The 24,975-nt window shown below is 38.7% G+C and overlaps 2 protein-coding genes across 3 annotated transcripts in view; both read left to right on the forward strand.

Annotated features, from left to right (window-relative positions):
- The window catches only part of Tll1 (tolloid-like 1), a 198,537-nt gene extending 188,408 nt beyond the window's left edge, over window positions 1-10,129 (forward strand). For all 3 annotated transcript variants that reach the window (XM_087589083.1, NM_001106081.3, XM_087589084.1), the window contains 2 exon segments: window positions 6,513-6,763; window positions 8,147-10,129. In XM_087589083.1, the coding sequence (XP_087445209.1) occupies window positions 6,513-6,763; window positions 8,147-8,281 (386 nt within the window). In that variant the 3' untranslated portion in view covers window positions 8,282-10,129.
- Erich1 (glutamate-rich 1) overlaps window positions 1-24,975 on the forward strand; it is a gene marked incomplete at its 5' end in the record, with an annotated part of 52,793,804 nt that overhangs the window by 909,298 nt on the left and 51,859,531 nt on the right.

Consider the following 24,975-nt stretch of genomic DNA (forward strand, 5'->3'; position numbering starts at 1 on the left):
TAATTGCTTTGTTGTTTTAATTTTTCCTTTAGCAATCTGTGTCTTAAGCATTTTATTGGACAATATTTTCTTTCTGTGTTTTTATTTTGCTGCATAATTGATTTACAATTAACGGTGGGAAAGTGGGAATTGTTATTCTACGCACTGTTAATTATTAGACTCTTAACAATCATAGTAATTGATTATTTCTTGTGACAGTCATAAATGTTGTAATTTTAGAAAAAATCAAACTATAGACATTTTCTGTTGATTTTCTAGACAATTGATGTTTTAGATACATGCCTGTTAATTTGCCAAGTATTCAAGCTGTGGAAAAATTGGTGTCCCATAATATCTTCTGAATTTTTTTGATGGTACAAAGTTGGTGGCTCTTAAACACACACACACACACACACACACACATGCACACAGACACACACACACACAGAGAAGCTTGCATATATACATATATACGCACACATGCACACACATATACACACATGAACACACACATACACATGCACATACATACACATGCACGCACACATGTGCCCACATACACACACAGATGGCCTTGATGTTTTTGACAGCTGTAAAAAACAATGACACCTTTCCAGAAGTTTGTAACATCTACCTTTGTTATTATGAACACAGTTTACATAAATTCTCTCAAACTATCTGAGATCAGCCGTATTATTTCCATTGTGTAGGCAAAGAAACTGAATTTGTAGATGGATAATTAAATTTAAAATGTTTGCAACATCTAATCATGGTTTTACTCCAATTTTGGCCGCCTCTTAGCCTAATATATCCATCTATAAGTATTTTATTAATTTAAAACTATAGAATTAAGACAGAAATGAGTACAAATTCAAGTACTCCTTGAAGCAATAGGTAAAGACTGAATTTGATGTTTAGATCATATAAATGTCATGGCAGGTGTGTTTAGTTTATATCTATTCAAATATCACAGTGACTAGTCAAATTTGACTCAGTCAAATGTTAAAGCAAACATCGGAGTTGGGTATTATTCATTTGGTTCTGACACTTTAAATATGAGGAATCTAAAACTGGAACTTAAATTTCAACCAAAGTTCCACAAATATCAGTGACAATTGCCATTAGAATCTCAGCTTCCCCGCTGTGCTCATTTATTCTGATCAATATGTCTGCTATGGTTTGCATGTTTGCCTTTCCTGTTGTTCACGAACTTTGGCTTTCAGATGACTGGTTGTCAAACTTTCTATACATTAGTTTGCATTGCACCAGCTGGGTACATCTCTTTAAACAACATTCTTTCTATTAAGTTCAGTTGTTCTACAACTTCCCATCCAAATTGTGTTTTGCCATTTGCTCAGACAATGTGACGGGTTAGTATTCTTTACGGAAAAAGAACCCAGGGATTTATGGGGAAAGAACAATGGAAAATCCCATAAGTTAACAGCTCACAGTGTAAGTTAAAAGTCCAAGCTGTGATCGCATCCACTAGCTTTATCACATGTGTAAAGCACTTTATATTGCTTACCTCCTTCTAGAACAAATGCAATAGATTTGTGGCCTCAACTATATATTTTAATTTAACTAAGTAAATTTATTTTTCTATACACAATGTTAACTTTGGCTCCAAAAGAATTTAAAACAGCCCATTACAATGTTATTGTTAGGTGGCTTATTTGTTTATTTGTTTGTTTTTATGAAAGGATGCTAGCTGTACAATGTATGCGGGAATTGTTGGGCAGAGAACTTTGTTTCCCTCTGATGGTTGGTTCACATTCTAGTTCCTTTTAATTTAATCCAGTAGGCAAAAGGAACAAAATGTGCAAGAATGTGCATTCTATCAGATATTCTGTCTTCGAAGAAGAAGATGAAGAAGAAGAAACAGAAGAGAAGAAGAAAGGTGGAGAGAGAGAGAGAGAGAGGGAGAGAGAGAGAGAGAAGAGAGGGAGAGAGAGAAAGAGAGAGAGAGAGAGAGAGAGAGAGAGAGAGGGAGAGGGAGAGAGAGAGGGAGAAAGAGTGATGTATTTAAAATGGGGCTTTCACTTTCTGCATGATTTTTCTCGAATATCAAACACTTTTTGGTTTGTGAGTGACATTTAAGATTCCAATAATATGTTATGCTCTTTTCAGAGAAAGTTGTTTACATAGAGGTCAACTGAATTAAAATGGACCAATAAAAGCACTTATAGGTTGACTTACCCGATGCCTTCGGGAATTTTATACTTACAAGGAAATAAACAAATTTGATTTTGCAAATTAAAATGGCATTTATACATAGTTTCTCTTCCCAAGTCCATTTCTCGCGAGTGTGAATTAGGCTTCGGGATCTGACAGAGCAGTATTTAACGATTGACTTAAAAGTATTATTGCTAACATGTTCAAGACCGGTTTTATATATTTTGACTTGATAACTTAATACAGATATATATATCAACATTTTGACTATGTAAACTATCTTTTCTGAGAAAGTGTCTAATACTGTGTTGGGTTGAGTCTGCAGGACCAGGAGAAGTGAAAAGCAGTGAGTTGTCTCATGATGTTAGTGTGTTACTCTATGATGGGTTTCTTCTTTCTTATGATGAGTTGTCTCATGATGTTAGTGTGTTACTCTAAGATGGGTTTCTTCCAGGGCACCCATGTTTCACACCGCTGCATACATAACATCCCAATGATTTTCTTAAACTATCACCTGGTGGACTAAATTTCCTCTTTGGGATTTAGTGATAAGAAAATTATTTTCACATCTAATAGTATGAAGAGAAATCGATGGTCATCAAGGAATGAATAAACCTGGTAACATGAAAGAATCGTTTTTCATAGTATTTTACACTGTTCGCAAACCTAAAGCTGTATGACTTTTTAAAAAGAATTTTATGATTATTTTATTTATTTACATTTCAAACGTTATCCTCCTTCCCCGTTTCCCCTTCACAAGCCCTCTATTTCCTCCTTCCTCCTCCTGCCTCTATGAGGGTGCTCCCCCAACTGTCCACCTACTCCTGCTTCAACGCCCTAGCATTCCCCTATTCTGGGTCATCAAGCCTCCACAGAAGCAAGGGGCTCCCCTCCCAGTGATGCCAGATAAAGCTACATATCCAGCTGGAGTTGTGAGTTCCCCCCCAACCCTGTGTACTCTTTGGTTGGTGGTTTAGTTCCTGGGAGCTTGGGGGGGTGGTGGGTTCTGGTTGGTTGATATTGTTGTTCTTCAGATGGGGCTGCAAACCCCTTCAGCTCCTACAGGCCTTGCCCTAACTTCTCGACTGGGGTCAGTATGCTCAGTCCAATGGTTGGTTATACACATTGTGTCTGCACTGGTCCATCTCTGGCAGAGCCTCTCAGGGGACAGCTATACTGGGCTCCTATCAGTAAGCAATTCTTGGCATCAGCAATAGTATCTGGTTTTGGTGTTGGCAGATGGGATGGATCCCTAGGTGGGGCAGTCTCTGGATGGCCTTTCCTTCAGTTTCTACTCCACTCTTTGTCCCTGCATTTCTTTTGGACAGGAGGAATTCTGGATTAATATTTTTGACGTGGCTAGGTGGTCCTATCTCTCAACTGCAGGCCATGCCGATCCACTGGATATGATCTCTAAAGGTTCTATCTCCCCTTTGTTGGATGTTTTGGCTAATATCCTCCCTGTTGGTCCTAGGAACCTCTTGGGTACCTGGCATCTGGGACTTTCTGGTGGCTACCCTCAGTTCTCCCTTCCCACTGCTACACACTTACTTCAGTTTTTTTTTTTTTACTTTTACTGGAAACATAAGTTGACAATTTGTTATGCTTAAATTCATAAGTCTTTAAGTGTCTTTCTACATTTTGTTCTATTTCCGTCCTACCTTACCTCTCCTTCTAAGATGGGAATGACAGAGGACTTCTTCTGAAACAGGTGTTCCAAAGCAGCACACCCCATGTCTCATGCCACCTCCTCAACCCATTCTTCCTGACCCATGTAGCCATTGTAGTTAGTGTTGATAGACTTTAAAACTTGGAAACAATATCAAACCATCAGTTATGTCAAACCTTGAGAATTAGCAGTTATTAAAATCAGGAACTGCAATTTACTAGTTCATATAATTCTACCTTGCAATCAGATGTATTTCTAAGATTCTTTTCTTTTTAATTCCATGTGTAGAACTGTTTTGCCTGCATGTGTGCACATGTGCATGTGCGTGTGCGTGTATGTGTGTGTGTGTGTGTGTGTTTGTGTGTGTGTGTGTGTGTGTGTGTGTGTGTGTGTCAGGGGAGTGGGTGTATCATGTCCATGCCTGGTGTTTGTGCAAGGCAGAAGGGGGCACTAGAACTGGAGTTACAGAAGGTTACAGAAGGTTGGGAACCATCTTATGGGCAGTGAAATTTATTCCACGTCTTCTAGAAGAGCAGCCAGTGCTCTTAACTACGGAGTCCCAAATCAGATATGTTGTTCACATGATGTTTACTGATATGAAAGATATAACATTTCCTTTCTGATGGAAAGTTCTTCTAAAACTATTCTTTTCTGTAGCTTTCAATAACACACCTGAATATTTTCATGTACTCTCATAGCCTGAATACACTAAGATAGCTTTTAGCTATCACCACCATTAAATTTTACATATGGCTTAATCATCCATTTTCCATGTAGACCGTCTAACATGAGCACTGTGTACGATCTCCATTTTGAAAAGAAACTGTAGGATTTGGGATGTAGCTCAGTGGTCGGGCCTTACATGCAATGCCCTTTGTTCAATCCTAGATGTAGACCTATGTAATCTGAAGGTCGGGGGCATGCAGAAGAGACTATTTACTGGCAGTTGTATAAGAGCTGCTCTGGGGCAGCAGAATGTTTTGCTTCCAATGTACGATCATAGATAAATACAACCCCAATATGCTGCAAATTTCCAGCCTTTAGGGATAGTTTCACGAATGTGTTATCCAATGGGTAAATGTCTGTAATAGTATCATTTCTGTCAGAACACTGAGCAGAAAGCCATAGCTAACTGTCTGAGGAATACATTCTTGGGGAATAGAAATATGAAGCCCTCTGAATGAATTGCTACCCTGTAACGAAGCCCGAGGATTGGTTGACACTATACATTTAGATATAGGATCCATACATCAGATTCAGAAATAATTAATATAAAATCATTACCAACCAGGTTGCTGGGGAGATGGCTCAGTCAATAAATTGCTTACCCCCCAAGCATGAAGGCCTGAGTTGATATCCCTAGTATGAAGTTTAAATACCTGGTATTGTGCTGCACGGTTCTCTAATTAAGTGCTGGGGAGACAGTGAGCCTGTCAGGTTTGCTGACCACATAGGTATTCTGGCTTAATCAGTCAAACTGATGAAATACAGGCTCAATGGACAACGCTGTCTTTAAAAAAAATAAGTCATAGAATGGTTGAGAAAATCACCTAGTTTGTACCTCTGACTTCCACAGTGTGGGTGGGCACACATGCATCTTCTCACTTATACAAACAAGGTGAGTGAAATAACCACCACCCCAAGCAGAGTGCAGTTTCACCAACACAAGTCTGAAAAGCCCTCAGTAGGTGTCTGCTGTCCAGTCATCAACACTGTGGGTTATCTTATGACCAATGGTGACATTGCTATGAGTGTTTTCTCATACACAGTAGTTTAATACCCTACATGTTAGAGCACTGTATTTTCTGGGGGAATCTCCTGGTCTCAGCTTTGAAATTTCTAGTTCTGAAGACTGTCACAGATGCTTGTTAAGTTACTTTAGGCTCCTGATGCTTCTACTTGATCTCTGTCATAGTGAATTGAAGCCTCTGACCATAGTGAACTATTAAAAAGTTTGGGGACCATCCCTTTCTCTGAATTAGAAGAACTAAGACATTCTATCTTCACAGCTTTAGTTCTCTGATATATTTTGTATGGGTGATGATGGCAGTGCACAGAAGTGATATGTATTTCTCTAAAAACACTGAAAAATTGTATTATATCAAATACACCAATTTTACCTGGACTGAATCTGTGATGAATTGTGTGTTCTTTTGCTGATTGTGTGAGATGATATTACTACTCAAATAATATTGTTGTATATGTATAATAATGTTGTACAAGTATTATATAAAGTTCTATACAGCAAATATATATATATATATATGAATTCTAAATTTTCATTATGAAGAGAATGATTTTTGAAACTAAAAACATTATCAGATGTATCTTCCATAGTTCTATTGAGCAAATTATGTGACAGATACTCTTCTGGGTGACTTTTGTGTATTACATTTGAAAACTCACAAAGATTGGTGTCATTAGCACATGTACTTTGTCTTTGGGAAAATAAGGATCAGAGACATGATCTTGAGTGCTCGTAGTCTCATAGTTAGATGTTTAAGCTAGTTTCCTAAGACAGACAGGCTGTATGTGGTATTCCTGCATATACACATGACACTGTCTGAATCTCTATCTCAAACACACACTTAATCCTGGATGTGGAAACAGTGTTAGAGGTTGGGCAGACTCCACTGAAATAGAGCTGGATGGTGCAAGCTCACCAACCTTATTCCTTTCTTCCCTTGAACAGAATGTGGAGGTCGATTGAAAGCAGAGCGGAAGCCCAAAGATCTGTACTCTCATGCTCAGTTTGGTGATAATAATTACCCAGGACAACTGGATTGTGAATGGTTGCTGGTGTCAGAACAAGGCTCTCGGCTTGAATTGTCCTTCCAGACTTTCGAAGTAGAAGAAGAAGCCGACTGTGGCTATGACTATGTTGAAGTCTTTGATGGTCTCAATTCCAAAGCTGTGGGTCTTGGTAGATTCTGTGGCTCAGGGGTAAGTAGGCTACCAACAGGGTCCCATAATCAACTAATGAGAAGCCTATCAGCCAGTGGTTACTCTATATAATATTACAAACTGGAAGGATTTTTGAAATAAAGTCATACTGTATTCTTAATGATGGCTCAATAAAATTAACATGGCTTTCCTATCATCCTATCTGTCCACTTCTGAAGAGTTTGCATTATAATTTGTGTGAGTATATGGACTTAGTTGTTCCGGTCTTATGTCACTTTCCGTATTCTAACTTTTCACTGCGCAGTGACTGTCTAAATGATCAGTAATCCAAAACCAATATATACAAGAACACAACCTTGACAACATTGTTCCCTCTGAAATTAAAGCATAAGAGAAAAAATCCATATCTCTCCAGTTTACATTCAATTTTTTGATGGTTCAGAGGTTAAGAACACTATATACACTTCCAGAGGTTCTGAGTTCAATTACCAGCGACCACATGGTGGTTTACAATCATCTGCAATGGGATCTGATGACCTCTTCTGGTATGCATGTAGAACATTCATATATAATGAGGAGAGAGAGGGGTAGAGAGAAAGGGATGGAGGGAGGGAAGGAGGGAGGAGGGAGTGAGGGGGGAGAGAGAGAGAGAGAGAGAGAGAGAGAGAGAGAGAGAGAGAGAGAGAGATGATAGATAGATCCTTTTGGTCAGAGTGGCAGGGCCAGCCACTAGTTTAGTTCCAGCAATGCAGAATGCTCCTCCACTGACCTGCATGCAGAGGTACAGTACAGAGATAGGTAGGGGAGAGGCCACATGGGAAACACTCTGGTTTTCTCTAGTTCCCCCAGCACTCACTGCATTCAAATTTAGACTATTCTCCTGTGTATTTTGCTTGACCCCCTGACTCTCTGAGTCTCAACTCTTATCTATAAATTAAATAATAATAATAATAATATAATAATAATAATAATAATAATAATAATAATAATAATATCAAACTTCTACCAAAATAACACTTGTAACAAAAGAGCTTCTTGGACTGTTCTAGGCTATTAAACGAGGAAGAAAATGAAGACTTAGATTCCACAAGTGGCTTAGTTCACAATAACCTCTGCATATCTCTTTACTGTTTTGTAATCTCCTTTATTTACATAAAAATGAACAGAAGATGGATTACAGTTTTAAAAAACCCAAATCTTACTGAAATTTCTGGAATTTAGGGGTACATTAAAATGTCTTTAAAATATGAGCTCTTCGGCATGCCAGCTTCCTCTCTAAATCTCATGCTTTCTCAGCTTTGTGAGAGCAGACCAATAGTGCTTGCTAGGTTGCTGGGTGGGTTGAATGATGAGAGCGTGCACACGACATGAAACAATGGCCCATTCTTCTCTCATTTCTGCTTTATTTGCCTTTTCTTTCAGCCACCAGAAGAAATCTATTCCATTGGAGATGTGGCTTTAATTCATTTTCACACAGATGACACTATCAACAAGAAAGGATTTTATATAAGATATAAAAGTATAAGATACCCAGAAACCATGCATGCCGAGAACTAACGCCAACCCTCCCTCAGAACAGAAAGGAATGTGCATATGGAAAGAAGACATTTTTAAAATCGACAATATTAGTACAATTGTTTTATATAATGAATCTGAACAAGAGAAACCTGCAAGATTAAAGATATCTCCAAAGTCAAAGAGAATTTTCCAGAAAACCTGATTGGCATTGCAAGGATGTTTGAAAGTCATGCTTGTTCAAGGAAGATTAACAGCTTGAAATAGATGCCTCACACTTTGGACAATTCACTTCATGGGCTGTGAATCTCTGGAGTGATTTCTTGACTACTTTTTCAAGATCTGGGGATAAAAAATGATCGGACAGATCATAGTTTGGAAACCCACTTCTTGGGTCTCAGCATGTTTGCTTAGACTTTGTAGGTCAGACAGTGTAAACCAAATTCTTGAAGGGTAATGTGGAATAGTGGTCTTTGGAAGGTGATTCGTCATTTAAAAGTAGATGTGTGTTTGTGTATGTTCATTTGTGTGTATGTGTGTGTGTGTGTGTGTGTGTGTGTGTGTGTGTGTGTTTGGAAACTGGAATATTTCATCTTCATTATTTTCAAGTGCAGGCCAGCTTAACCTGTTCACACAAATGATTTCGTGACCACTTCATTGTATCTATATCTTGAGAAGTTTGAAATATGTATAGTGTCTACAATGCAGTTAATCCCTAGATATCATATTTAATTACTGGATAATACCCAGTTCATTAGTAAACTCATTTTTCTCTGGGGAAGTGCTGAATAGTCACACCAAATCCGAGAAACTCACTATGTCTTATAAACTTTAAGATAAAATTTCAACGAGGTGTGTGCAGCCATCTTCCAAATGACTGCCTGGATGTTTCTTATTCCAGTTACTACTGCTGCTGCTATGGTCTTTCTTTTATTGTTAATGTGTTGATATGTTATTATTTTGGATATTGTTATTGATGTTGTTACTATATTTAAAAATGATGAGATGGAGTGAAAGTAGAGTTTGGGAGAAATTAAATCTATCTCTTTTATTTTTTGTTCTCTTCTTGAAATTCAGTTTCAAAAATACAATATTGGGTGGAAAATGATTTGTTTCTGACATATTTCCTATGGTGCTATTCCATAAACATTAAAACAGCAGCAACAATAAGTCTCTGACCTTTGAGCCAAATGCCTGTGTACTATGAATGCCTCCCTCTGTGTAGCTGGCAAAGGAGACTCAAGACTTCTTAGATATTTCAAGAGTGTATCATGACAAGGACAAAGATTGTCTTGTGGAACAACTACTTCCAATGCCTTAGAATTCCTGCACACAATCAAACCAATCTGCTTAAAGACAAGCCTCTTGAGATGTTGTCCACCATAGTGTATGTTAATCAGGAACTCCAAGAAGAAAATCCATTTCCATAACAGAGACATTGAACATACAGATACATACACATGTGTACACCCCATTCTGCTTTTGTTGTAGAGATATAATTTTAGGACAAACTTTTGCTCTATAGCGCTGTGCGTTTTTTAATATTAATGTATGTATATACGAGACTCTGAGTGAGAGTGTCTGCTAGGAGGTAAAGAGCTATAGATGGTTGATAACTTTAATTCTGCGTGCCAAGTTGTCCTAGAACTGTGTTTGAAATAGCACCATGATAAGGTTTCATGGCCATATAATGGATAATTCTAATTACCGTCAATCATAGCAAAGAAAGGCTCTTTCTCTTAGACAATCTATTTTGAACTTTTTATGTTGATGTGAGTTACTGTGCAAAGGAGCTTTTTCTGCTTAATTGTCCACGAACACTGACTGTCTGAAAAATGAGGTATATTTCTTTATTTTTACAAAATTAAACTCTACATCTAGATATAACAATTTTACTTTTCTCATTTTTTTTTCTTGAACAATCTTTCTCTATTTATGTTGCGTGAAATGTAAACACAGTTCTTGAGCCAGTGTTTGGATCTCATGGAACGTGGCCTTCAAACTATGTAACTGCTGCCTGTAATGTAGATGTGGAAATGACATATTCCAGTAACTTCTTTCGTTATCACTCATCTCATGCTAACCAAGACACACTCACATTGAGGGAAAGAAAAAAAAAGGCATCCACCCTGAAAGTGTTTTGCGCTGTTCCAGGCTTTGTGTAGGCAGGAGCCGGCTTCCAAACTCCATGCATGCTTCTCTTCAGTGATGCTGAATTAAACCATGCAATGAAATGCGACCTAGAGATATCACGATACTTCCCAGGGTAACAGGAAGTTAGGTGTAGAAACTCTGTGTACTGCCAGAATCTGTGCTAATTTGGCAACGTGCAGTAGATCACATCACAATACACCTGAGCAGTAGAATTTTTAAATGATGAAAACTTTCTCCACAAAGCAAATTCCAGGTAGGACTCACAGACAGTTATCAGTTTATGAGTAACATTTTTATTCAGCAACTGCATGAAAATCAGGTCAACTACATGTAGATACTGCACCAAAGGCAGTACTAAAACTAACAACAACTCTATAGTTTGGTGCACTGAGCTTTTTATTAAAATGAATATATTAAATCATTTTAAGTGTCATGGTGGGAAAATGTAGCTATTTTAAGAAATAGCCCAGATACTCCAATTGATCTCCTACTAGGCCAGAGAAACTAAACTGAAATACCTAGGAAATTACAGAGAGGGGTAAAAATGTGTTGTCCTAACTTTGGATTGTTGATGAAGATAATTCATTTTTATTGTACTTTGTTTCAGAAATTAGACAGTACCACGTATTATTTTTAAAATTAATCAGCAGTTGCCTTAAATGTGTTGTGAAGTGAAAATAGAAGCACCGTCCTTGTTGTTTTTCTCATATATACTATTGTCCTAGGTGTTTTATTAAGTTAATTGTATGCAGTATTTTAGACTTCTACCGTATGCTGGTTGTGCTTCCTATTTGCCGAGGTTCTATACACTTAATATTTCTCACTGTATACAGAAAAACACTAGCTTTTAGATATTATCAGTTTATTACAAAGAGAAATCTAGTTCAATAAGGAGACCATTAGTTCAAATAATTATACAAAATGACATTTTAAAAGAAACACGTGGGGGCTGGGGATTTGGCTCAGAGGTAGAGCGCTTGCCTAGCAACCGCAAGGCCCTGGGTTCGGTCCCCAGCTCCGAAAAAAAAAAAAAAAAAAAAAAGAAACACGTGAAGGCTGATAAGGTCTGTCAGCAGGAAGCCCTGCGGAACAGCAAAGCTGATGATGGAAGTTGGCTTTCGAAGTTGATGTGGAAGAAGGAAAGAAATCAGTCCTGAGGGTTTTCCTATTTTTCTAAAATGCCATGCACATTCTTAAAAGCATGGCTATACCTGTGTGAAGAGATTAAGGTGGCATGCATTTGAAAACAGTGAAGATAAAATATTCCGGATTCTGAACACACACACACACACACACACACACACACACACACACACATACACACACACACACACACACACACCACATACACAAATATTTTTAAAGAAGTAGATGAGAACCAGGAATTCTTTATCTATACCTTATGGGCAGATTTTATGCTGTCCTGGACTAGTGTTAATGTAGCATTTTGTCACATTCAAATTTTGTTCATGCTTGTTCTTAAAATAACCTATTTGACTTTAATGAGTATTTTAATTATGGGATATTTTACAGTAAACTTCAAATGTCACTATTTTCTGCTATGTAGAATTCTCTATAATATTTAAAACTTTTATTTTTTAAATTTACTTTTAAAAGCTATACTAAATTTTGTTTTTTATTTATTTGAGTTACCTCTATACGTTGGATAAAAATAAGATTTTACCAAAAGCAATTATGAAAATAATCGGAAGTTTTAGTGCTGATGAGTTGAATTTTTCAAAACCTTTTTCAAAACGAAAAATATAGGAAAATATCCTCTTCTAAATATTTTTTTAATTTTTTATTAGGTATATTTCTTTACTTACATTTCAAATGTTGTTCCCCTTCCCGGTTTCCTGTCCATAAGCTCCCATTCCCTCCCCTCCCCCTCCCCCATACAGGTTTTCCCCATATACATCCCCCTTATTGCCCCCCCATATTCTCCTGCACTGGGAGTCCAACCTTTGCAGGACCAAGGGCTTCCTCTTCCCCTGGTGCCCCAACAAGGCTATTCTCTGCTATATATGCAGTTGGAGCCCTGGGTCAGTCCATGTGTAGTCTTTCGGTAGTGGTTTAGTCCCTGGAAGCTCTGGATGGTTGGCATTGTTGCTTTTATCAGGTTTCAAGCTCCTTCTAAATATTTATAAACTAAAATTGTGGGAACAACTTCTATTTTACCAGAACAAATATATAACATAAACTTACCACAAAGCCAAGTGTTCTGCTAATAGATTATTGGGCCTTCTGAATGATTCAAGGCAGGGTAAATGGTTGCCAAAGATATTAATCTTTGATTAACCATAGATATATGTCATTATCATTAGAACTAATTAAGAAACACTATCTGTGATGCAGTGTGACATACTATAGTCTCCAATGGTTTTCTTAAATCAACCATTGTCACCACATTTCTGCAACCTGCCATTTTTTATTTACACACAATACAGACATCCTGAGTTCATGATGACCATACTCTAGTTCAAGGGCTAGTGCAGGTAATGCAAAAAAATCTAAGATCCCTGAGTATAACTCACAAAATAGAACTGTTCCCTCATCTCATAATTCAAGTTAAAATGAGCAGAGCACAGCAAAGTATACACTGACCTTCAACTTTAAAACACTTGTGGAAATAGGTTTAAATTTTAAATAAATTGGACCCTCCATAATTTTAAGGCAAAAAGCCAACCCTAAATGTATCAGTATAGAAAATAAAGGCTGTACCTAGGTGGCCTTCATGGTAGATCTTGTGGGTTAGGGTGCAGTATGAAGTAAGAGGTGAAATTACCTATGTTATGTGTCTTAATTTTATACTAGTGAAAGTCATGACTTCATCATTCTTTCTGGCTTGGTTTGTCTGTAATGTTCATATGTTTAACATTCCAAATTTTCATCTACAATCAACTAAAGTTAGCAATTAACCGTACCGCACCAACATTCACTAGTTTACACGTGTGCACAGACTTCAGTATGTTTTGTAAATCATATTTTAATAGCCATTCTGTAGTGCCTTGGTTGAATAATATCAAAGAATGATCGCTTTAGTCATTAGCTCAATAACAAAGCTAAGAACAGCTCTTTCCAAAGTGTTACTAGATTTTTTTTCACTGAACAAGTGTAGAAAATTAAAGAACGTTTTTCATAAAATGAAAAAAGTGAACATATAATATTTCATAGTGTTTTTTATGTAACAAAATCAAGAGCCAGTGCTAATAAAGCAGTGTCACAGGGCTTAAGGGGTTTACTTCAAGAAATGTCTTTAAATTTATCTAAGTAGGGTGGATTGCTTAGAAACACGGGAACTGAAAGAACTAGATAATAAATCTCATGTCTTTAAAAAGTCTCTAAAAGCAACTGAATAGGCAATTCTTTGAGGGCTATCGTAAAACCTGTAAGTACCTTTCAGGAAAGGTTTTCTGCATGGCTCTAATAAACGTGCCAATTATACTTCTGTACTGCATATTTATTAGCGGTTTGAATTTCCTGAGACTAAATGATTATTCATAATAAGTCATGCTATTTCCAGGACAAAGGCATAGATTTGCATCACATATTTTGTTGCTAAATATATGTTCTGTTTATTTATTTATTTATTTATTTGGTCAACAAACATTTGCCTTCATTTAAGGTAAAATACATCACAGTTTCTTGTCTGATACAGCTTAAATTTTAATTAGAGGGACATGTATTTAAGAGCAATCCCTCTAATTTGGAAATTGTAAAAATGTGCCCTGCTACCATTTTGGTGATTTCTCAAAATTAACATAGTCCTTATTTGGACACTAATATTAACATATACATCTTTTTCCTTAACCTTGATTTTACATTGGACTATTAACAAAATCAGTTGATTTATAAGAATACTCAGTTTCTCATCATTCTAATACATTCGATTGTTTATTTTCAGATTGGGTAATGAGTGACCTTTGTAAATACAAATTTAAAGTACTGGTGTATGGACTGTTGTCCCTGCTCTTCGAGCTCTCCGTAGGATAATTCAGGAAGAACTGAGTTAATAGCAGCCTGAGATAGATAGGAATGCCTGGTCTCAGAAACAGATAAGCAAAGCAACGCCCAGTACCAGCGCCAATGTGAGTGGTACATTGAAGACTTCATTAGGATCCCTATTGAAACACTTGAAAGTCATAATCATGACAGATTACCAATTAGTGCATCAAAATGAACTTTCCCAGGACAGTGTCTCGTGGTCTTACTATTTACATCTTCTCCTTAACCTCCAAGGATTTTTCTTGTTTGATTTACTTATTTTAGTGTTGTTCGAAATGGACCTGATCCACCCTCACGAATGCTAGGCAAGTTCCCCACTGTTGAACTCCATTCTGAGTTCCAAGAAATGTTGCTGAAGTGAGCCCCAAGGGCTTCAGACTGTGAAGAACGTGCAAAGCCTCTGGAGTGCAGCATGCCTGCAGAGCAGTTACTCTCTCAGTCGCAGATAAACGTCAACAATAACAATGCCATAAAAAGAGGTGTAAAATGGTCAAGTGAGAGTAATACAAATAACAGGCCCAAAATACGTTAAATAGCAGAATAATCACATGATGGCTGGAAAGTATTCTGAGATAATTAAAGAAGAGATGAAAAATATATGAAAATGTATGATCACTTAAATTCTAAGATTTAAAAAAAAATCTGCAGAGGTAAAGAAATTAAAATTAAATTAAAATTAAAATACAAATTAAAATTAGATAGAGCTGGTAGTATGGTCCATAGGGTGGGGGAACACATTACAGAATACAACAGAAGGTCAAGACTAGACCAGGAGGTGGGACAGAATGTGAACGTTGAATACATGTTATAGGAGTTAAGGAATAAGAGAAGTACTGTGAATAAGAGAATAAGAAAAATAAGAGTGAAGACCCTATATTTAAATATTCCATTTCCAAAGCATCTTGGAAGGGATATATGTAGCCCCACTTTGAAAAACAGGACACATTGGGAAGACAGGGTGCACTCAAGAAAAGTAAGATGAAACCGAGCCAAGCCTCACACGCAATACTGAAGTTGTTCAACACAGAAAAAGAGAAAAATCTTAAAAATAATCAAACCAAAAGACTTTGCTTGAAAGGAACATATTTTTATAAGTATAACATGTTTTCCAACATGAAAAGATACTATATGATATATGTAGAATACATATTATATGTTATCTTAATAATCAATGATAATTATTACTAATAATTAATATACATATTGCATATTATACATAAGTTTTGTTTCTCTAGAGGACTCTGCCTAATACAGAGAATCTATAGTGGTAAAATAATAAAAATTCAGAAAATTTAAAACCAATTTATAAGAATGTAAAAATTAAACTTTTAAATATATTAAGTTGTCAACCATAAAATACAATCCATGAATAAATGAAGATATTTAAATTTCCGTAAGAATAGCACTGAGATTTAAAACATGCATAATGTGTATTCCAGACAAATAATTCACATTCCTGTCATGGTAAAATTCTTATTTCAGATGAGCAACTCCAAGTAAAGAATAAAACCCCAGATTATGGGAGACAACCGTCATATTTGGTGACATCTAAGAAATCAAAAGATCAGGAGTTGAAAAAAAAGTACCTATGAATAAAATACACCTTGATGCCTGTTTATGGTCTACATGCTATGAAGGGTACAGATAAATGACAATTAGTGTTTGGGGAAGATTAATTCATAGGTTGAAGACTTTGTCTGCTGACATGCAAATCCTAGCATGTTATTTGTCCTTTTCTCAAAGGAGATAATCGATGTTATGTTATATATAATAAATATGGAAAGGCTATATATAATATATACGTATATACATACATAACTATCTATATCTATATCATCTATATCTATATCTATATCTATATCTATATCTATATCTATATCTATAATCATCTATATCTATATCTATAATCATCTATATCTATATCTATATCTATAATCATCTCTATCTCTATCTATCTATCTATCTATCTATCTATCTATCTATCTATCTATCTATCTATATTCCAAAAGAAGAAGCAAGAATAGCCATTAAGTACATAAGAAATAGCTTTGGGTTGATGGAGAGATGACACAGTTGTGAAGAAGAGTCCACCTGCCCTAAGATGCATGCACCCTGACGCAGACACACACAGTGATATAACGAAACAAAAACTTTATACAAGCACAGAACAAGTTTGTATAACTTAGTTATTTGGGCAAGTCACATTTAAAAGACAAGAAAGTCCTACGTCCACAAACCTATACAATTTAAACATGGTGAAGTACTTTGCAGAGATGAATAGCTCACCAGTTTAGGGATTCCTCAGTGTTTCTCAGGAGTGGAGCATGCAGGACAACTGCTAGGACTTAAGAGTGTCCCTTCTGGAAGCCCTTGGTCCTGCCAAGGTTGGACCCCCAGTGCTGAGGAATATGGGGGGATGGATGGGGGGAACGCCCCTATGGGGGAGGGGGGAGGGATGGGGGGCTTATGAACAGGAAACCTGGAAAGAGAATAACATTTGAAATGTAAGTAAAGAAATATATCTAAAAAAAAAATAAAAATAAATGAAAAAAAAAAGAGTGTCCCTTCCTACTGGCTGACAGTCCCACGCCTCTGTGTGGCAAAGCTCCCGTACTCTTGCCTGGTGCTGATGAAGCCAAGTCACCCACCTTGCCATGGTTTGTGAGGATGTGCAGCCTGTAGGAACCAGGGGTCCACCAGAACCTGAAAAGTCTTTCTCCGGAAGTGCCCTCCAGAGCTCTGCATTGATGCAGCTGTTCACGCAGAGAAGGGCTAACGCCACTTCCACAGTAGGCAACAAAAATAATACATAAAATTGGGAGTAAATAGATAACTGCCATGTATGCCTTATGTAAGGATATAAGTGTGTGTTATACAACTTATGTGGCTTTTTACATTCTTAAAAACTTTTAATACAGAATTAAATATTAACCACACCTGGAAGTGAAGGAATGGGTATACACTGTATAGGAAAGCAAACAGAGCAAGTCAGAGGGGCCAAACCACTAAGCACTCCTCTCTCCAGATCTCTGCTTCCGTTTCTGCATGAGCTTCTTCCCTGATTTCTCTTTATTATGACTATAAGCTGGAACAAGCCCTTTCCACCCCAAGTTGCTTTCAGCTATGGTGTTTGTCACAATAGAAACCTGAGTAAGACATCACCTTAGGTCTTTCTACTTGCAATGTTAGATCCCGTTAAAAAAAAAAAAAAAAAAAAAAAGAAACAAAATCAAAAACAAACCAAAAGAAAAAACCCATGCTTTTGATGAATTCCTAAGCAAGATAGTGTATATGATATATATTATGTAAGCTTGCAGTTCTCATCATGTGCCCTAGAGATAAATATTATATAATTTTATAAGTAATGTTCTGAAATATAAAGTGGGCTAAGGTTCCCAAGATCTAATGGTATCCATGATGAAGAGAGTCCATGTAAAGAGGAATAAATATACAAATTACATATTGAATTTTAAAAGGTGAGTATAGAATAGGGGTGGGTCTAGGTGAAAATGTAGTGAGCAGATATGGCTCCCATTGACTCGTATTTGTATGCTTGGCCCACAGGGAGTGACACTATTAGGTGTGTCTCTGTTAGAATAGGGATAGCCTTGTTGAAGGAAATATGTCACTGTGGGGGTGGGTTTTGACGTCCTATGTTCAAGCTGGACCCAGGGTGGAAGAGACAGTCAGTCCTCTCCTGGCTGTCTGAGGATCAAAATATAGAACTCTTGGCTCTACTAGGTCTGTCTTCACACCGATAAGATTACATCCATGTTGATAGTAGACTGAACCTCTGAAGTATAAGCCAGCCCCAATCAAATGTCACTTATAAGAGCCCAGTGGAGGCTCCATGACCCAGGGTAGGGGAATGGTAGGCAGGAGTGGGTGGGTGGGAGCACCCTCATAGAAATAGGGGGAAGGGGAAAGGGTAGGGGATTTGTGGAAAGGAAACTGTGAAGGGGGTAACATTGGAAATGTAAATTAATAAAATAACCAATAACAAAAGAGAAAAAAAAAGTTACCTTGGTCATGGTGTCTCTTCACAGCAATAAAATCTGAAGAAAGAGGGATAGTGACTATCATCAAAATATAATGTATGAAATTCAAAGGTAATAAAAGTATTAACTACAAGTTTAAAAAGTAACCATAAATATAGATTTTTTTTGGTATTGTAACTCAATACTGTAATTTTGAATATTAAATATTAAAATAACAAGCCAAGTATTTTTACATTAACTAACTGATTTTATATTTTGATACAAAGCATAAATAAACAATTTGAATTTTTATTTGAAGTAATGATGCAGTAGGTTTCTGAAAAAGTTTGAGAGCTTCCACCCTAAACAAACATCAAAGTAAAACAACATCTTAAAAACTGCCAACAGTTTAATATTTAAAGCTCTGGAGACGTCCATGGAATGGAAATCTGTCAAAGATGGCCCCAGGATGGCTTTTCCATCTCCTTCCTACATGTGAACTTGCTCTTAGAACTGGCAGAGAAACTATGTGTACCTTGTCTGGCTCATCTTCACCACGCTTTGCTTGAGATCAATGCGTTGATCACAAAAATGTATTTAAATACTCACATCATGGCAACTACAGGGAATTTGGAAAGTTTGAAATAAATCATTTTAGTAGATTTTAAATGACTTGTAAACTGAAGGCATTCATGTATATTAGAGGAAAAAAGACAATGGTATAGTTAATATAAAGTAAAAATGGATAATGGAAACCCCCTGTATTGCAGTGGAAGATGACTGACAACGACCACACTCCGTAACTCTGCCCCAATGACGGCAGCAAACTGTGCACTAAAAGCCAAAATTCAAGTGATCCCAAAAGTTCCACCAGAGAACTACTAAAGCTGATAAACAACTTCAGCAAAGTGGCTGGGTATAAAATTAACTCAAATAAATCAGTAGCCTTCCACTACACAAAAGAAAAACAAGCCGAGAAAGAAATTAGGGAAACGACACCCTTCATAATAGACCCAAATAATATAAAGTACCTCGGTGTGACTTTAACCAAGAAAGTAAAAGATCTGTACAATAAGAACTTCAAGACTCTGAAGAAAGAAATTGAAGAAGACCTCAGAAGATGGAAAGATCTCCCATGCTCATGGATTGGCAGGATTAATATAGTAAAAATGGCCATTTTACCAAAAGCGATCTACAGATTCAATGCAATCCCCATTAAAATACCAATCCAATTCTTCAAAGAGTTAGACAGAACAATTTGCAAATTCATCTGGAATAACAAAAAACCCAGCTAAAACTATCCTCAACAATAAAAGGACTTCAGGAGGAATCTGTCCCACGCGCGACCTCTTGCCGGCAAGAAGCACGCGGGCACATAGAAATCCTTGCTATGACCAAACTTTATTTTAATCTTAAAGAGAAGCCCTGCCGCACCAACATGGTGCGCTTATATACCTCTAGTGCGGCGCATCCACACCTGATTGGTTGCTTACTCATGACCTCATCAGGCACGCCCTGGAATGGGCAAAGACCTGGCACGAAGGCACTCTTGCACATGCGCACAGTTAATTTCCCGATAGGGAGTCGGCTGGTGCGGCGAAGGCTAGCACCATCTTGTCTAGCTCGGCCTTCCACGTGGGGCGCAGTGGAAGCCAGCGCCATCTAGTGGTGGCGAATGTTATTGCGGCCCTCTACATCTCCCCCTTATCATTTTATTAATTAATAACAGTAAACTATTGTTTAGGCTGGTCTAGGTCCCTGCAGTTACGTCCATCTGCTGTGGCTCCTGTCTTAGGTCGTTCCTCTATGTCGCAGCCTTATCCTTTGAAGGGTAACCCTATCGCCACTGGGCCCCGTGTCTTAGATTGGTCTGTGCATAAGGAAAGTTGCCCGTCTCTGGATACCACAGTGCTGTGTGACAGTAACTAATAATGACCTAGGGCGAACTCTAAAAAGAGGCCAGCCAGAAGGTGAGGTAGTGGGGAGATCGTGATCATCCTATCACGTGCAATGAGGAAACCTCAGCGATGTAAAAGGGCTGATCAAAGGAATCTTGAGTTTCTCTCATCCCAGTGCAATGGATCCACAGATCCATGGGGTACAAGAGCAGAGAGCTCAGATACCGACTAATTTTTGAAGATAGATAACCAAATTTTAGGGGAGGCCCCTTGTTCAAATGGCCACAAGTGCTTAAGTGATAACGGCCTTGTCACGTTTATGTTGAGATCTGAGTTTGCAAACCAACCATAGTATGAACACTAATCCACAGCATAGGGCTGCACCAAACAGAGCCACCCCCACCCATTCCTTGAAGTACTAGGAATCCAAATCCAAAGAGGCAGTGTGAGGGCTAGAGGTAGTTTCCGAGGGATCCATCCGGGAGTCATTTCTAGGCGTCAGAATTCTCCGTGTCAGTCGTTCCGGTAGCCAGAATGGGTTGTCTTCTTCCTGTGGGAAAACACAAACCACTCCCCTGGATCTTATTAAAATAGGATCTGGGCCTTTCCATAGACCAGTCAAAACATCTTTCCATTTTACCATCTCTTTTGGTCTATCAGGCTCTGAATACTGACGTTCAGCCGCAGTATGGCCTTGGGCATCAAGATTTAAAAAATTAAGGGTGAAGAGTGCCATGGAAACTACTACTCTTGGTACTGAGGGTAGAGCCTCCTCGACTCCCCCTTTTTGTTTAATTAAATAGGATTTGAGAGTGCGATGGGCACGTTCTACAATGCCCTGTCCCTGAGGATTATACGGGAGACCAGTCAGATGAGTCACCTCCATCTGGTGGCAGAACTGTTGAAATTTTTGAGAAGTATAAGCTGGTCCATTGTCTGTCTTAAGGAGTTTGGGTTTACCCCAAGCGCTCCACGCCTCGAGGCAATGTTGAATTGCATGTGAGACCTTTTCTCCTGTTAAAGGTGTAGCAAACATAATGCCAGAGCATGTATCAATAGAAACATGCAGATACTGAAGTTTTCCAAAAGAAGGGATATGAGTAACATCCATTTGCCAAACCTGTAGCAGTCGGATTCCTCGTGGGTTAACTCCCACATGTGGTACAGGCAGGAATTGACAACAATTTTGACATTGGGTAACTATCTCCCTAGCTTCTTTTCTAGTCAAAGCAAATCGGCGGCGTAAAGTTTCAGCCGTCACATGAAATCGTCTGTGAAATTCTTTTGCTACATCTAATTGAGGGGACAAGGCAACTGCAATCACTCTTGTAGCTTTGTCCGCTAGGTCATTTCCGCGGGACATTGGCCCAGGAAGGCCCGAGTGAGCTCTAATATGTGTTATGAATACAGGGGATCTCCTGCTGAGAAGGGTAGATTGAATTTGTTGAAAAATTTGAGCAAGTTTGCTGGAAGGCCTGATTAATCCAGCCACCTCAAGAACCTTAACTGCATTAACCACATAAGAGGAATCAGACACAATGTTAAGCGGGCCTGGGAAGGTCTCGAGGACCTCTAGCACCACTAAACATTCCACAACTTGAGGTTAGGTTTCATTATACTGCTTAGATACTACCTTATTATTGACAACATAAGCACCTATACCAGTTTTTGACCCATCTGTATACACTACAACCTCATCAACAAGTGGTTTCTGAGACATTATGTGTGGGAACACAATGGCTTGGCTTAAAGCAAATTGTAGGATCGGCTGTTTTGGATAATGATTATCAATCTGTCCAGCAAAGGAAGTAACTAACACTGCCCAAGCATTTGAGGTATCAGCTAATGTTTGAACCTGAATGGCTGTATATGGTAGTATCAAAGTTTTGGGTTCTTTCCCAAAATGAGTAATAGCTGCCTTCAACCCTCGGAGTGCAAACTGAGCAACCGCATCGGGATACCAGTCAATAATCTTAGCAGGAGATGCATTGGGATGGACCCATAATAAAGGCCCATCCTGCCACAAGACAGCTGTTGGTAATTGCATAGTTTTGAAAACACACAAGTCAAAAGATTTGGTTTCATCAATGCGCTGCAATTGAGCATCCTGTAAGGCTTTTTCTACAACTTGTAAGGCCTGGTTTGCGGCTGGCGTCAATGCTGTCGGAGAGGAGATATGAGAGTCCCCTTCCAAAATATCAAATAAAGGTTTCAACTCAGCAGAGGAAACCTTTAAAAATGGTCTCAGCCAATTTATATCTCCCAATAATTTTTGGAAATCATTTAAGGTATGTAAATGATCTCTGCGAATCTCTAATTTCTGGGGAACTATTTTTTCAGGATAAATGACCGATCCCAGAAATGAGCCAATTTCAGCAATTTGAACCTTTTCTGCAGCGACTTGTAGTCCCCATTGTCCCAATGTTTTGATTAAGATGGGATATGAGGTCTGTAAGGTGGTTAAATCTTTATCACATGCTAAGATATCATCCATGTAATGAGCCAGCAGCAAAGAAGGAAATTGCTTCCTTATAGGTTCAAGGGCTCGTTGCACATATAGTTGGCAAATAGTGGGGCTATTGGCCATGCCTTGAGGCAGAACCTTCCACTGAAATCTCTTATTAGGTTCAAGATGATTAATAGCTGGTATAGTAAATGCAAACCTCTGTCTGTCTTGTGGACACAAGGGGATGGAAAAGAAACAATTCTTAATGTGTATAATTATTATCTTCCATTGCTTAGGTAAGGCGGAGAGTAAGGGTAGGCCTCGTTGGATCGAGCCAAATAAACGCATCTGTGCATTAATGGCTCTCAAATCATGGAGAAGTCTCCATTTTCCTGATTTTTTCTTTATCACAAAAATAGGAGTATTCCATGGTGAAATGGACGGTTCTAAATGACCAAGCTGCAATTGTTCATTAACCAATTTAGTGGCAGCTTCTAATTTTTCAGAGGATAGATGCCATTGAGGAACCCATATCACTTCCTCTGTGAGCCAGGGTATGGGCATAGAACCCTCAATGGCACCTAGGAAAAACCCAGGCCCTGCCTTCCTGTATTACCTTCTTGTGGGACCGGTTCTAATTTTCCTTGTTCCTTTTTTCCTAATCCCTTCCTAATCTTGACAGCTTGTCGAGAGTACTTGTTGGTCAATGTCAGACTTAGACCCTGTAAGACATCCCTCCCCCAAAGGTTAACAGGAAGAGGGAGGACATAAGGAATGAACCTTCCTGATTGGCCTTCTGGAGCATGCCAGATCAAGGAGCATGAGCTGATAGTGGGGCTGGCCTCATACCCTAGTCCTTGTAAGGAATGGGATGACTGAGTGACAGGCCATGCCTTAGGCCACCACTTAGAGGAGATAATGCTCTTATCAGCCCCTGTATCTAGAATTCCCTTAAAAGTTTTCCCTTCTATATTCAACTCTAAAAAGGGCCTGGAATTAAGGTCCATCATTAGATAAGCAGAATCAGTCCCGGAAGAGCCAAACTTCGCGGTGCCTCTAGGGACCCCGGAAGAAGGAAAATGATCATGTAAGCTTGGAAGAATAATCAACTGAGCAATCCTGTCACCTGGGGAAATGGAAAAAATGCCTTGTGGGCACGAGCAGAGAACTTGAAGTTCTCCTGTGTAATCTTGATCTATTATTCCAGGGTGAACAATTAGTCCCTTTAAAGTTAAGGAGGACCATCCCATAACAAGGCCGACACTTCCCACGGGTAGGGGGCCTTTGTAGTCAGTGGGGACAGGTTGCACACCCATCAGTGGCATTAATATGAATTGGGTGGTGGAACAGAGGTCCACTCCTGCTGAGCCTCTTGTGGCTTTGTGAACCGTGGTGTCCGTCTGTTGTAAGCTGGAGTCCCATATGTTTTGGGACCCTGAGACCTGGGGCCCAGATACCCGTTTTTTGGAATGTTTTCACCCCCTTCTGCCTGGGGAGGCCCGGACTGAATAAGCCTGCCTCTGATATCTTTAATTGAGTGACACTCACTAGCCCAATGATAGCCTTTCCCACACTTAGTACACAGTCCTGGTGCTCTCTTTCTAGTGAGGGCTTGACACTCCTTTTTCAAATTTCCTGGTTTGCCACAGTTATAGCAGACCTTGCGATCACCTGTACCTGAGTACTTTTGGCCCTGTAGGATAGCAGCCTCGAGGCCGGCATTAGTAAGCGGGCCTCCAAGTTCTCGGCAAACTCTCAGCCAGTCTTGTAATCCTTCCTAGGTGTAATAGCTGCTCTGCATTCCTGTGTGGCTTGCTCATAGACCAACTGTTCCACTAAAGGCATTGCCTGTTCAGGGTCTCCAAAGATCCTGCCTGCTGCCTCCATCATCCTAGCCACAAAGTCTGAGAATGGCTCCTGGGGGGCTTGTATGATTCTCGTTAAGTGTCCCCCGGACTCTCCCTTCTTGGAAAGTGCCTTCCACGCCTTAACAGTGGCAGCAGAAATTTGAGCGTATGCTCCCCAGTCATAGTTAATTTGATTATTGGCATATTGCCCTTGTCCTGTTAGCAGATCAAGTGTCCAATCTCTCTGATTGCCTTCAGCAATGGCATTGACTTTGGCCTGTGCCTGAGAGGCGTCATACCATAAGGCTTTCCATTCCACGTATTTGTCCCATATTAGGGAGCGCAGCCTTCACTGTTGTCTGCCAGTCTCCTGGAGTCATGGCCAGAGTGGCAAGCCTCTCGACTTGAG

This window comes from Rattus norvegicus, chromosome 16 (assembly GCF_021556685.1).
Source record: "Rattus norvegicus strain SHRSP/BbbUtx chromosome 16, alternate assembly SHRSP_T2T, whole genome shotgun sequence".
In the NCBI taxonomy this organism is placed as follows: Eukaryota; Metazoa; Chordata; class Mammalia; order Rodentia; family Muridae; genus Rattus; species Rattus norvegicus.